Consider the following 13,619-nt stretch of genomic DNA (forward strand, 5'->3'; position numbering starts at 1 on the left):
TCCTGTATGATTTAACAACAACTTCCCTTTCAAATTAAGACTTCCAGTTACTTTAAACAAACTTATTGAATTTTTATCACTTTTATTATTTCATTACTTATAAGTAGCAGGTTGGGATATACGTAGTAGTACCAGGAAAAGATTCTGCCTAGATTAGATCAAATAAGACTTTAGTCAGAAAGGGAAAACTTGGTGTTATATTTTTAAGAATAATGATAGTAGTGATATTTTTAGTTTATGTTCACATTGTTAATGTCAGTTTAAGCTTTATATGTGAAGTGGGTTTTTTGTGTTAGGGTAAATGAAAACTGTTTCTTACATTTTGGGTGAATGTCTTACATTTTTATAACCCTTGGTTTCCAGGCTTTGATAATGGATAACTCTTGATTTCCAGGTTTTGATAAACCAAGTGCAATTATTTGGAGCTTGCTTGTTGGACGTGGACGTCATATACAAGCACTTGAGGACCTGAAAGAACTAGCTCAAGTGCTATTACGATTAGTTACACGTCAATTTGAAGTTCAAACTGCTGAAAGAATTCGTCGCGGATTGCAGCTGTATTCAGTTTATTCTCGCCTTTGGGGTGAAGAGGTTAGAGAAAAGATTTTAGTGTATAGTATATAAAATGCTTTATTATACAGTATGTATGTAGTATTTTGGCCATAAAGAAATTAAAAACTTGGTTGTAAGTAAATGTTAATTGGCTGCTGTATTCATTTAGAATTGGTTTTTGAATTTTGAATTTGAATATTTTTTTTAAGGTTATTGATATCCTGAACTGCAATCATACTTTGCAAGAATGTTTCATTACAGGCTGCCAGGGCTTGGCTGAAAAGCATTCGGCGAGTACTGATTACAAGAGGAAGGCGCTTTCTTCTTTCTGCTGTGTGCTTTTCAAATTACAATTGGGATGCTAACAAGATATCTGATGAGTCTTTGAGAAGGTTGGTTCATAAAATTTTGTTTTTGCCTGCATTAAAATTTTTTTTTTCTTACACATATTTTAAATGGCTTTGTCAGTAATGCTTACTTGAATTACTTCAGTACCAAAAGCTGGTTATGGTTGCCCAATTGTTATGAGGCTTACTGTTGCCAGCATTAGTGTAAATCAGTTTACTTAATGTTTTTGCCATATTCAACTATGGTACTACTAGAATTGTTTACCAGTATCAGGTTTTTTGTCTTTGTGTTGAAAGCTATTGCATTTTATACATTCAACTTACCTGTCAGATATATACTTAGCTATTGACTCCGTCGCGCTGACAGAATTTCGAATTTCGCGCACACGCGACAGGTAGGTCAGGTGATCCACCGCGCTGCCGCTGGGTGGCAGGAATAGGAACCATTCCAGTTTTCCATCAGATTTTTTCTGTCAGCCATACTGGTAACATCGTTGTTGGTATCTCCGGCTGGATTTCATTTTTGAATCACAATTGATCTTCGTTTTGGACCTTTTGGTGACGTGTTTGGATCGTTGGATGGGCATACGCTATTGTGGACCGTTATTTGGATTTTGTTTTGGATTTTTCATCATGATGTCTGACTCTGGAAGTGTAGTGAGAATGTGTGTGAATGAAGGGTGCAAGGTGAGGATGCCGAAAGCTTCGGTTGATCCTCACACTGTCTGTAGAGTATGTAGGAAGTATGAATGCTCTATTGATAACACTTGTCGTGAATGAGAGTTTGAGTGCTGAAGGGTGGAAGTCTCTAACTTCTTATTTAAAGAAGTTAGAGAAAGACCGGTTAAGGAAGTCCTCTTCCAAAACCAAGCCTAGCTCTCTTTCTTCAAGTGACTTGGTGAGTAATTTTGTACCCTCTTCTAATATGATGAATGCTCCTTCTAATATTTCAGGACCTTCTCCGAATGCAGATCCTACGGAATCTGCTTCGGAAATCGCAAGCCTTAAAGCAGCTCTTATGAAAATGGAGCGTAAAATGGCTGCCATGGAAGGTAAACAAAATATTAGTGCTGTGGATAGTGATGTGAATATCCCCAGTGAAGTGGAGGAGGCGTCTGATTGGCTTCACAACGCTCCCAGGCCTAGACCTCTTTCAAACTCCCAAGCCCAGAGGAGAAGGAATGTCAAAAGCCGTACGGAGGTTGTGAAGAATCCCCACCAGTCAGACGTCTCTTCGGCAGAATCTGTGACACTGCAGACTGCCAAAGAACGCATTAGAAAAAGCGTTCTCCGTGAATGTTTTTCTTCGTCTGAAAATTCTTCCCCCAAAAGAGGATGGAGATCGGCGGATCTTTCTCGTCCCCTGAAGAGGATCTGGGAAGAAACTGGGATAAATTCGAGTCCGGAACGATTTTCAGAGGATTCTCCGACAGAGAACAAGAAAGCAAAAAGAATGCCTTCTCCCGCTAAGTCGTGGGAAATGGAGGAAGAATGCTCTCCTTCCACTCATTTCGATCAAAGGAATGAAACAACTAAAATATTGAAGGATATGCAGGAGTCCATTGCTTCTCTGGTCGGAGTCCTATCCAGAGATCCTCCCAGAAGAAAGGATGCTAATCTTCCGGTGAAGAAATCTAAGACTCCTTATTATGAACCTCCCAGAAAGGAAGTTTCTTCTTCGGATGAGGAGTCGTCTGTGTCGTCTATCTTTCACAGACCCGCAAAGTTACGTGTTCATGGAGCGCTAACCAGGCGCGAGGCGCCAGCCAGGCGCGAAGCCCCAGCCAGGCGCGAAGCGCCAACCAGGCGCGAAGCACTAGCCAGGCGCCAGTCAGGCGCGAAGCACTAGCCAGGCGCAATCCAATATCTGGACACGAAGAGCCAGGAAATGACTACTCTTCAGATCAATATGATAACCGTAAAAAGTCGGTTGAAGTGGATAACAGAGAAGAACCATTCAAGGATAAGAAAATATTCTCAAATGAAGCGGCCAAGCACGAGGCGCCAGCCAGGCGCGAGGCGCCAGCCAGGCGCAAGGCGCTAGCCAGACGCGATGCGCCAGCCAGGCGCGAGGTGCCAGCCGGTCGCGAGGAGCCAGCCAGGCGCGAGGCGCCAGCCGTGCGCGAAGAGCCAACCAGGCCCGAGGCGCTAGTTAGGCGCGAGGCGCCAGTCAGACAGGAAGCGCAAATCAGGCGTGAAGAGCCAGACAAGCGAGAAGCTCCAGGCAGTAGCAAAAGAACTTTATTTAGACATATAATGTCTTCTGATAGTGATTCTCCTGCAAATAGAAGCTCTACTCATATTAGGGAGAATTGAACTCTACAAAGGGAACCTGGTACTTCGAAGGTTACAGTTTCCACTTCCATGTCTCAGGAAAGATTAGTGGAAAGGAAAGAGAAGACTTCTAGATCTGTTAGTCTCTCTCCATCTAGAAGTATCTCACCTAAAGAAATTAGATCTCCAGATAGAGATTCTCATAAAAGAGCTCGCTCACCTTCTATGATGAAATTGGAAGACGTGTCGGAGGAGGAAACCCTGAACAATGAGGGTGTATCTAATTACAAAGTATTGGCTTCTCTTCTCCTTCAAGAGTTTGGAGACACTCTAAGCCCTGCAGCTCCTCCCTCTCCTAGATCTCTGTTCTCAAGTACGAAGACTCCTAAGTCCTCTTCGTATTTAATGATGAAGCCAGCCATATCAATGAAGAAGGCGCTTCAATCCTTAAATAATTGGATGAACTTGAAGAAGGAAGCTCAAAAAACAGTTTATTGCTCTCCTCCATGTAAGCTCGGAGGTAGGAGAGGAATATGGTATAGGACGGAGGAAGCAATGGGACTTATGCTTCCATCTTCCGCGGAAGCGGATTTTTCAAACTTGGTTGAAGCATCGAGGAAACATGCATTGATGTCAGCGAAGATGTGTTGGAGCATGTCAGAATTGGATCAGCACCTTAAGGGACTTTTCCATGTACTAGAAGTATTTAACTTCTTGGATTGATCCCTTGGAGTGCTGGCCAAAAAGGCCAAGGAACCGGACATTTTGGAACCTGAAGCATTACATAGTATATTATCCTGTATGGATAAGGCAGTACAAGATGGTTCAGGAGAGCTGACATCCCTGTTTGGATCGGGAGTGGTGAAGAAGAGATCGTTTTTGGATCGTTCCTAACCAAAGCAGTATCTCCTTCACAGAGGTCAGCCCTCTTGTATGCTCCTCTCTCAGATCACCTTTTTCCTTCTCACTTGGTAAAGGATATTTCAAAGTCGCTTGCTGAGAAGGCAACCCAAGATCTCTTGGTTCAATCCACCAAGAAAACAAGACCAGCAGTACCAGTGACGAAGAAGACTGCTCGTACTCCTGTTGTGCCCGTTTGGAGAGGTTCCACCTCTCGACCTCCAACAAAAAGGAAGACAGCAGAGAAGCAAGGAAGGTCCTCCTTTCTAGGGGCTTGGGCAATAAGGGAAGCCGACCCTTGGACGTTGGCAGTTCTGGAAAAGGGTTACATTATACCTTTTCAGGACAGACCACCTTTGTCAAAATCTCCAAAGGAACTGTCGGCAAAGTACAAGGACCCTGTTCTGAGAGAGACACTTCTTCAGATGGTAATAGCGATGAGGGACAAAGAGGCAATAGAAGAGGTTCAGGATCCTTCCTCCCCGGGGTTTTACAACCGCCTATTCTTAGTACCAAAGGCATCATGAGGATGGAGACCAGTCTTGGATGTGAGCATCCTGAACCGTTATGTAGAAAAGAAGAAGTTCTCGATGGAGACTTCTGCCTCGGTACTTTCGGCCCTGCGTCGGGGAGACTGGATGGTCTCTCTGGACCTTCAGGATGCCTATTTTCACGTTCCTATTCACCCATTGTCGAAGAAGTATCTCAGGTTTATGATACAAGGAAAGATCTACCAGTTCAGGGACTTGTGCTTCGGCCTCTCCACAGCTCCACAGGTATTTACGTACCTGATGCGGAACGTAGCCAGATGGCTACATCTGGAAGGCATAAACATCTCCCTATACCTAGACGATTGGCTGATAAGAGCCAAATCTCAGAAACAATGTTTGGAGGATCTGCAGAAAACACTCGATTTGACAAGATCTTTAGGACTGCTCATGAATCTCGAGAAATCGCAGATGATCCCCAGTCAGGACTTAGTCTATTTGGGGATTCAGATGAATTCTCGGGATTTTCGGGTTTTTCCTTCCCAAGAAAGAATTCTTCGAGGGATTCAGAAAGTCACGTCCTTTCTAAAGAAAGAAAAAGAGTTCAGCCAGGGAGTGGCTAAGCCTTCTAGGGACTCTTTCCTCCCTAGAACAATTCGTGTCCCTAGGAAGACTTCATCTACGACCACTGCAATTCTTCCTAAAACGATCGTGGACTTGGAAAAAGGGGCGACTGTCGGACACTTTTCCTATTACAATAGAAGCGAAGAAACACCTGAAGTGGTGGCTGCACCCTCTAAAAAAGAACGAGGGAATGTCTCTAGAGGTTCGGAACCCAGACCAAATCTTGTTCTCAGACGCTTCAGAGACGGGATGGGGAGCGACTCTAAGAGTAAGAGAAGTGTCGGGCAAATGGGAGAAAGAGCAAAAGGACTGGCATATAAATGCCAAAGAACTGTATTCAGTGTTCCTGGCACTGAGGTCCTTCGAATCAGAAGTGAAAAATCAGGTGATACAAGTCAACGCAGACAATACCACGGCGTTGGCTTATATAAAAAAACAGGGGGGGACGCACTTGTTTTCCCTTTACGAGATAACGAGAGATCTGTTGTCATGGACGGAGGAGAGGAACATTACCCTCCTAACCAGATTTGTGAAAGGGGAAAAGAATGTCAGAGCAGACAGGCTCAGCAGGGCAAACCAAGTTCTCCCCACGGAGTGGACTCTCCACGAGCAAGTTTGTCAAAGTCTGTGAACCCTGTGGGGAAGACCACAAATAGATTTATTTGCGACGTTCCTATCAAAAAGGATAGAGAACTTCTGCTCCTCAGTCGAAGACCCGAGAGCGATAGCAGTGGATGCCATGCTACTGGAGTGGTCAGGACTCGACGCTTACGCCTTGCCTCCATTCAAGGTACTAGGAGTAGTAATGAAGAAATTCGTAGCATCAACAGGGACGAGATCTCATCGCCCCGTTTTGGCCATCCCAAGACTGGTTCACAGAGGTACAGGAATGGACAGTAGACTACCCAAAATCTCTTCCAAACAGGATAGATCTTCTCAAACAACCGCACTTCGAGATGTACCATCAAAACCTCCCTGCTCTCGCTCTGACTGCCTTTCGACTATCGAAAGATTGGTCAGAGCGAGAGGCTTTTCAAGCAAAGCTTCGAAAGCAATTGCTAGAGCCCGAAGATCGTCAACTATTCGGGTCTATCAATCGAAGTGGTATGTGTTCAGAAGATGGTGTAGGAAGAATAAACTGTCCTCCTCCGATACCTCTGTGACCAATATAGCTGATTTTCTGTTATTCCTTAGAGAGGAATCCCATCTTTCGGTTTCTACGATAAGAGGATACCGAAGCATGCTCATGGCGGTGTTTAGAAATAGAGGTTTAAATTTGGCAGAAGATAAAGATTTACACGATCTAATAAGATCGTTTGAAACTTCTAAATCTATATCCGCAGTTCCTCCAAGCTGGAATCTAGATATAGTACTCAAATTCCTCTCGTCAGAAAAATTTGAACCTCCCGACCGTGCCTCGTTCAGAGACTGGACGAGAAAGTGCATTTTCCTCCTAGCCTTAGCTACGGCTAAAAGAACGAGTGAAATCCACGCCCTAGATTCTCGGGTGGGTTTTAAGAAAGACGCAGCCATCTGTTCTTTCCAAACTCTATTTCTGGCTAAGAACGAAAACCCTTCTAAACCCTGGCCAAGGAGTTTTGAGGTGAAAAGTCTTTCAACATTGGTGGGAGAGGAAATTGAAAAAACGTTATGCCCAGTTAGAGCTCTTAAGTTCTATCTTAAAAAGAAAGAAGAGTTAGGGGGATGTAAACAAAGTTTGTGGTGCGCAGTTCGTGATACGAAGAGACCGATGTCCAAAAATTCGTTAGCATATTTTGTCAAGTGTGATTACGGAAGCTCACAGCAAATCTGCAGATGATTCCTTTAAGACTCTACGAGTAAAGGCTCATGAGGTAAGAGCTTTGGCCACATCATTATCTTTCCAGAAGAACATGTCCATGAAGGACATTATAAATGCGACCTATTGGAGATGCAACTCGGTATTCGCATCGCACTATCTTAAAGATGTTAGAATTACCTATGAGAAGTGCTTCTTTCTGGGTCCTTTTGTGTCTGCGGATACAGTGCTGGGACTTGGGACGCATACCTTACCTTTGAGATAGGGTGCTAGAACCTTACCTTTGAGATAGGGTCTAAGTTTCTACTTACATAACGGCTGGATGTCGCACAGGCGGCCATTGCCTTTGATAAGCAAGGAACTGTGAGTTTATCTTACAGGATGGGCTGTACTAGAGACTGTGTCTTTTATCGTACGTAAACCTCCCCTTTTTTGAGACAGGTTTTTGGTTTACTGCTGGTAAGGGTGCTTGTTGTCGCACGGGCGGCCGTTGTCCTTGTCAGTAAGGAACTGGAAATGTGCCTTATAAGCGGAGTTGTACTAAAGACTTTGTCTAAATACGTACATGAACCTCCCTTTTGAGACAGTATCAAGGTTTTCTGCTGGCAGGAGTGCTTGATGTCGCACAGGCGGCTGTTGCTTTTGCCAGTAAGAGGCTGTGAATAGGTCTTAAAAGCGGGGGTGTACAAAATAAATTTTTGTTTTATATTTCGTAAAAAAGTTATGTGTAAGGTAATTGTGATTGAGTTTTTTGGTCGTTTGCAAGGTTTTCGGGGATGACTCCTTGCAATCTTAGAAATAACATGGTATTAGGTTAAGGTGATCGGGATCAGTATTGTGCTCCTTAGAAAAAAGGTTCTTGTCATATAAGTGGATTGAAACCCTTTGACATAGCCCTTCTAGGATCGGCCAAGTAAGTGGATAAGACCCCTTTGGCAGACCTACAAGAACTCTTAGCAATAGATCAATATCTCGCTGAGGCTCTTGAGACTAAGCAGACTCCTGGGCATTAACCATGAAGTCTTCAGTCTAAACAGGTAGGAACCAAGGTTTTATTTATTTATTACCTGCAACTGATTTCTGTTTAAATCAGTTACTAGCTGTCTTTTACCCTCCTCCAATGGTGTGAATCAGCTAAGCATATATCTGACAGGTAAGTTGAATGTATAAAAATGATATTGTTATGATACAATAAAATTTTATACATACTTACCTGGCAGATATATACAATTAATTGCCCACCTGTCCTCCCCTCAGGAGACAGATGGTTTAGAAAAAATCTGATGGAAAACGGGAATGGTTCCTATTCCTGCCACCCAGCGGCAGCGCGGTGGATCACCTGACCTACCTGTAGCATGTGCGCGAAATTCAAAATTCTGTCGGCGCGATGGAGTCAATAGCTAAGTATATATCTGCCAGGTAAGTATGTATAAAACTTTATTGTATCATAACAATATCATATTTCAGTACAGTATTAGACATATATTTTACCTCTTTTAAGTTAAAAGTGAATTGACAAACAAGTCATTCAACATACATATTTGGAAATTAGGTTTGCAGTAGGTACATAGATACTATTATGGTAAAAATTGTTGATAAATACTATTCATTATTTTAATTATGGATGTAGTACAAAAAGGAATATCTTAGTACCAAGTCCAGTCTGCTTCAGGTATAGCTAATATCATATATACCTAATACCTATCATGGATGGTCAGTAGGAATCTTGCTGACTAGTCCTCATGAACAAGATCAGCATGGCTACCGCTAAGTGATCATTGGCCTCCAGGCAGCGGAAATTATTGTACCTGTTAAAGCAGGACATCAGACTCGTGCTTAGTTTTTCATCTTTTGCTTAAGGACACTGATGGGATTGTCTTTAACGGTACAATGCAGTGGAATCTTCTTTCATTAGTGAACCCTTAAGACTTTGTAAGATAGAATGGTGTTGTATTTGTGTAAGTGTGAACACAGCCATGATTTTATTTAAAAAAAAAAAGTAATTTGGAATATTGAACAATAACTTTACTAGACAGTGTAGTGATAGCACATGCACAGTATTTCTACAGTGGTATTCAGTGAATGGTAGCAAAAGTAGCTCCATCAGTTTTAATAATCTTTCCATTACTGCAATAGTAGAATAAAGACCTGTTGACTTATTGTTGGTGTGTTAGATTTTTTATTGTTTGAATTGTATATTTTTTTTGCTAAAATGGAAATAAAACTTAAGGTGTAGTGAAGGTTATACTTATTTCTCTTTTTACAGTGCTGTGAGAGACTTGAATAGTGTTGAAGAGCTTTGCAGGGCAACAGTTCAATGTGATAGTTGTGGGAAAAGGCAGGTGATTGACCAGCAGGTAAGAAACAGTAGTTAAGACCATTTTTCCAATTAGTACAAGAGCTAACCTAGAATACTTTCTGAAATGTGAGATGACATTGGTCTTTGATCTTGCAAATTTTTGAAATACCTATGTTGTGTACTTGCTTTAGATACCAAAAGCAGCTCCAGCATTCCATATTTATTACTATTTTGCAGTAAAATTACGTAAATTGACAGCTGCCTGTCTAAAGTAAGTTCATGTGCACTATACATTTTTTTACTTTTACATATGCTTGCACTCCTGGTTAAGAGTGGACTGAGTGCTGGATAGCTGCTAAATCAAGCAAAGTATTTCTTAAACTATGAGTGAAACCTTCCCTTCTATGAGCTCCACATCTTACTTGTTACATTTCTCCCTTCAGTAAGGAAGCTCTTAAGTATTGAGCACATTTCTGATTATTTTACCTCACTTCATTATCATAATATTTTGTATTATTGTATCGGTGTTAATCTTGCATGGTTTGGGCCTTAATTATTCACTGCTATCATTAAACTACATTTAATGATTCTTTACACATTAAGGAGAAACCCGAGCATTTGCACGTTTGTATAATGAGAATTACTTGATTGTCTGGTATTATCTACGTATGTTAATAAATGAAAATATTTCATTACCATGCGTGTGGACACCCTGGGTTCTTATAATTTTTTTTCTTACATTCTTGATTTAAGTCATACATCAGTTTTACTGTGTTTTTTCCTTAATGGGGTTGTTATTGTATTGAATTAACTGGTGTCTTGGCAGAACTAAGTATGATTATTAAAAAAAATATAAATTTGTGTTATACATTAAATGTCCTGTGTCAGTGATTGTCAATGCCTTGGAGGCAGCAAAGTATGTAGAAATTAGTAGTCTTCTTTGAAAAGGTTACTTCAGCCCAGAAGTTGGCGCTTATTTTCTCTCCCTTAGTGAAAGATTTTTTGTTTCCTCAGGCCACATGAATGACATTGCTTCATGCCTGCACAAAAGATTGACTCGGTATCTCTTGTCACAAGTTTCCAAGCGATCTTCCTGCCTTTAGTGGAAGGCCGAAAATGCCCATTCAAAAGCAGCCCTTCTGGAGTGGAAGAGCAAGACACCCTCCAGAACAATGTCCACGGTACATTTCATGGCCAAGTCAATTAAGAAGTCGTCCTCCAAACCTGCAGCCAAGAAGTGATCAACATGTCCTCTGTGCCCCAGTGGGAGCCAAACTTCACCTATTCTGGGAAAGATGGGCCTCAGCTTTTACTCAAATGCATTAAATGTACAGGTTGGGGAGCTCTCCTGGAGGATGGAGGTCTCTGGAAAGTGGTCACAAGGAGAGTTGAGAAACCACATAAATGTAAAAAACTGAAAGCGATTCATTTAGGGCTTCAAGCCTTTGCTCTGAAAGTAGCCAGGAAAACTGGTGCCATGCACTCGGACAGTACAACAGCTGTTTCATACATTGCCAAACAAGGAGGGACACATTCCTTCTCTTTTTGCACAACAGCGCGAGACTTGCTTGGTTGGGCCAAACAAGATTGCACGACAGACATAACGAGGTTGTTCAAAGAAGGATGAATGTCCTAACGGACCAATTGAGCAGACAAGACCAAGTTATCCAGACAGAGTGTGGATGTTGAATCAGTTGGTATGTCAGGATATTTGGAAGTTATGGAGGACTCATATACGTATACTGGATCTATTCATGACTTCCAAAAATTATCATCTCCCCATTCTGCTGTCTAGAGCCAGATAGATACTCTAGCATTGGCAACAGATGCCATGCTACAGGACTGGTTGAACAAGTTCTGTATGCCTTCCCTCTGTTCAGGATAATGAGAGATATCCCGAACAAATTAAAGTCTTACCAGAACGCATTGATGACACTGATAGCTGCCATCTTCCTTCTAAGCGAGTGGTTCCCAGACCTTCTAGAACTCCTAAGTGACTTTCCAAGACTCCTTCCTCAAAGAACCAATCTTCTCAAAACACCGTACTTCAGGCAGTATCATCGAGGATTGTCAAATCTAGCTCTGACTGCTTACAGAATGTCAGGAAGTTGCTCAGAGCTAAAGGATTTTCAAGAGCAGTTGCTTACTCTTATGGTGAAATGCAGACGTCTATCAGCACAAGTGGTCAATCCTCTGCTCTTGGTACAGAAGCAATAACGTCTCGGCTACTACAACATCTGTGACAAAAATAGCAGAATTCTTACTATTTCAGAGAGCTTCTAGAGGAATGTCCACCTATACTGATAAGGACTACAGGTCAATGCTCAGCTTAGTGTCCCGACGTAAAGGCCTGGATGTCACTAATAACCAAGATATTTCTGATCTCCTAAAGTCTTTTGACACATGTTAACTAAAGAAGTCTGAAGTACGTAGCGTCATGGAACCTTGACATGGTCTTGAAATGACTTTCAGGGCTTACTTTTGAGCCACTTTGTTAAATTTCTTTCAAGAATTTAACTGAGACCTTATTCTTGGTAACGTTGGCAACCGCCAAGAGAATCAGTGAGATTCAATCAATTAACAAAAGGGTAGGTTTCATGCAAGGCAACACAATATGCTCCTACACTTTAGGTTTTCTGGTGAAGAACGAATCACCAGTGAAACCCTAGCCTGATTCTTTCTGTATGAAGAGCCTGAGCAATGCCTTAGGTACAGAGACGAAGAGAGAGTACTTTGCCCAGTAAGAGCTCTTGAGTTTTATCTCCACAGAACTGAGAAGATATGAGGACCCTCCAGTAACCTGTGGTGTTCAGTTAAAGACCCTTCTCGATCGTTAACGAAAAAGGCCCTCTCCTTTTTCTAATGAAATTTAATCAGAGAAGTTCTTCATATTTTAAAGGTTAGAGCACATGACATAAGAGCTGTGGCTACGTCTAGCCTTCAAGCACAACCTCTTGCTCTCTTCAGTTATACAAGCGACTTACTGGTGTTTGGTTCATTTTACTTAAAGGAAGTGGAAACAACATTTAGTGACTGCAGTACCTTAGGCCTTTTGGCAGTGGCAGGCATGATATTTGGGGCAGATGTGTAGGAAGTACACCTTCCGTCTTATCTCCTCACCTTATTAGAGGTTGTCAAGTTAATAGGGGAGTCTGGTGGTTCTGTGTACATAGGTACCATCCAGTCATAGTTTTTAATGAATGGGAATTGGTGTTTTTTTTTTCTAAATCATTTTGGTGTAGGTATTGATTTGTTTATCTGGTTGTATTTTGTGATGGTAATGCCTCCAGGGCAGGGGCAAAATTTTATGCTTCATTAGCAATCAGAGCATTCCTTCGCTTAAAGCTCCCACCCTTGTAGTAGGTGATCATTGGCTATACTGCTACACCTCTACAAAGTAAGATGAGCAGCCACCAGTGGCAGTAACTGCCTGCAGCAGCCAGCTCTCTTACAAGATAAGGAACTACAAGCATTTTTTACCAATGCGGGCAAATTTTTCTATGCTCAAATTTATTACTTTCTCTAATATTTTGGGAGTGGAATATGTCCTTGCATCCCACCTGTCAATATGGGAATCAGTTATGTAATTATTTGGTAATTTATGTATACAAAAATGACATTTTTATAATGAAATAATTTTTTCAAAATACTTGTAAAGTGACTACAGATTTGGAACCCACCCACCTCCCCTTGCAAGAACATAAGGCACAAACAAATTGACAGGCCTTTGCGCTTATTCATTCCTTGTTAATCCTTACCCTTGGGAGCAATAATTATCCTTGTTTGGGCCTACTCTCAAACACATCCATGGTAAATCTCTTAATGTATTGAGTCAAACCGAGTTTTTTTTTTCTCTCTCTCTCTCGTATAAATAAAAATCACATACAAAAATACAAACGCGCTTACATATTCTTGGAGCAATTATGTTCATAGGTATGCGCAGATCCATTCTCTCCAAAACCTTAAGAAATATACAATTTCTGTATATTTTTTTCCTTTTATGCAAATAAATACAGTCTAACAGTTCATTCTCCATTTGTTTTTGCGGTTTAAAATACTCTACATGGTTCAGCAATATTTTCATTCAGAGATTTTTTTTTTTATTCCCTACTCGTCATATCCTTATATCCGAATTCGACCTCTGCATGCCATAAGGTTATTTAAATCTTCTTTTAGGGATAGTCCTTGCCCCCTACAGTGAACTTGACACTGATACCCATATGTCCATTCTCACTCGACCCTCTGTAAATGATTAATTACACACACACACACGCTACATATACCCACACACACACACATATATATGTATGTATGTGGATGCAGATTACTACAGGTAG

General features: G+C 41.5%; 1 protein-coding gene across 2 annotated transcripts in view; it reads left to right on the forward strand.

The window, feature by feature from the left end:
- LOC135223903 (uncharacterized) overlaps window positions 1-13,619 on the forward strand; it is a 131,387-nt gene that overhangs the window by 81,598 nt on the left and 36,170 nt on the right. For both annotated transcript variants that reach the window (XM_064262824.1, XM_064262833.1), the window contains 3 exons: window positions 395-591; window positions 814-944; window positions 9,250-9,340. In XM_064262824.1, the coding sequence (XP_064118894.1) occupies window positions 395-591; window positions 814-944; window positions 9,250-9,340 (419 nt within the window). The remainder of the gene's footprint in view (window positions 1-394; window positions 592-813; window positions 945-9,249; window positions 9,341-13,619) is intronic.

Source organism: Macrobrachium nipponense, chromosome 20 (genome assembly GCF_015104395.2).
Source record: "Macrobrachium nipponense isolate FS-2020 chromosome 20, ASM1510439v2, whole genome shotgun sequence".
NCBI classification, from domain to species: Eukaryota; Metazoa; Arthropoda; class Malacostraca; order Decapoda; family Palaemonidae; genus Macrobrachium; species Macrobrachium nipponense.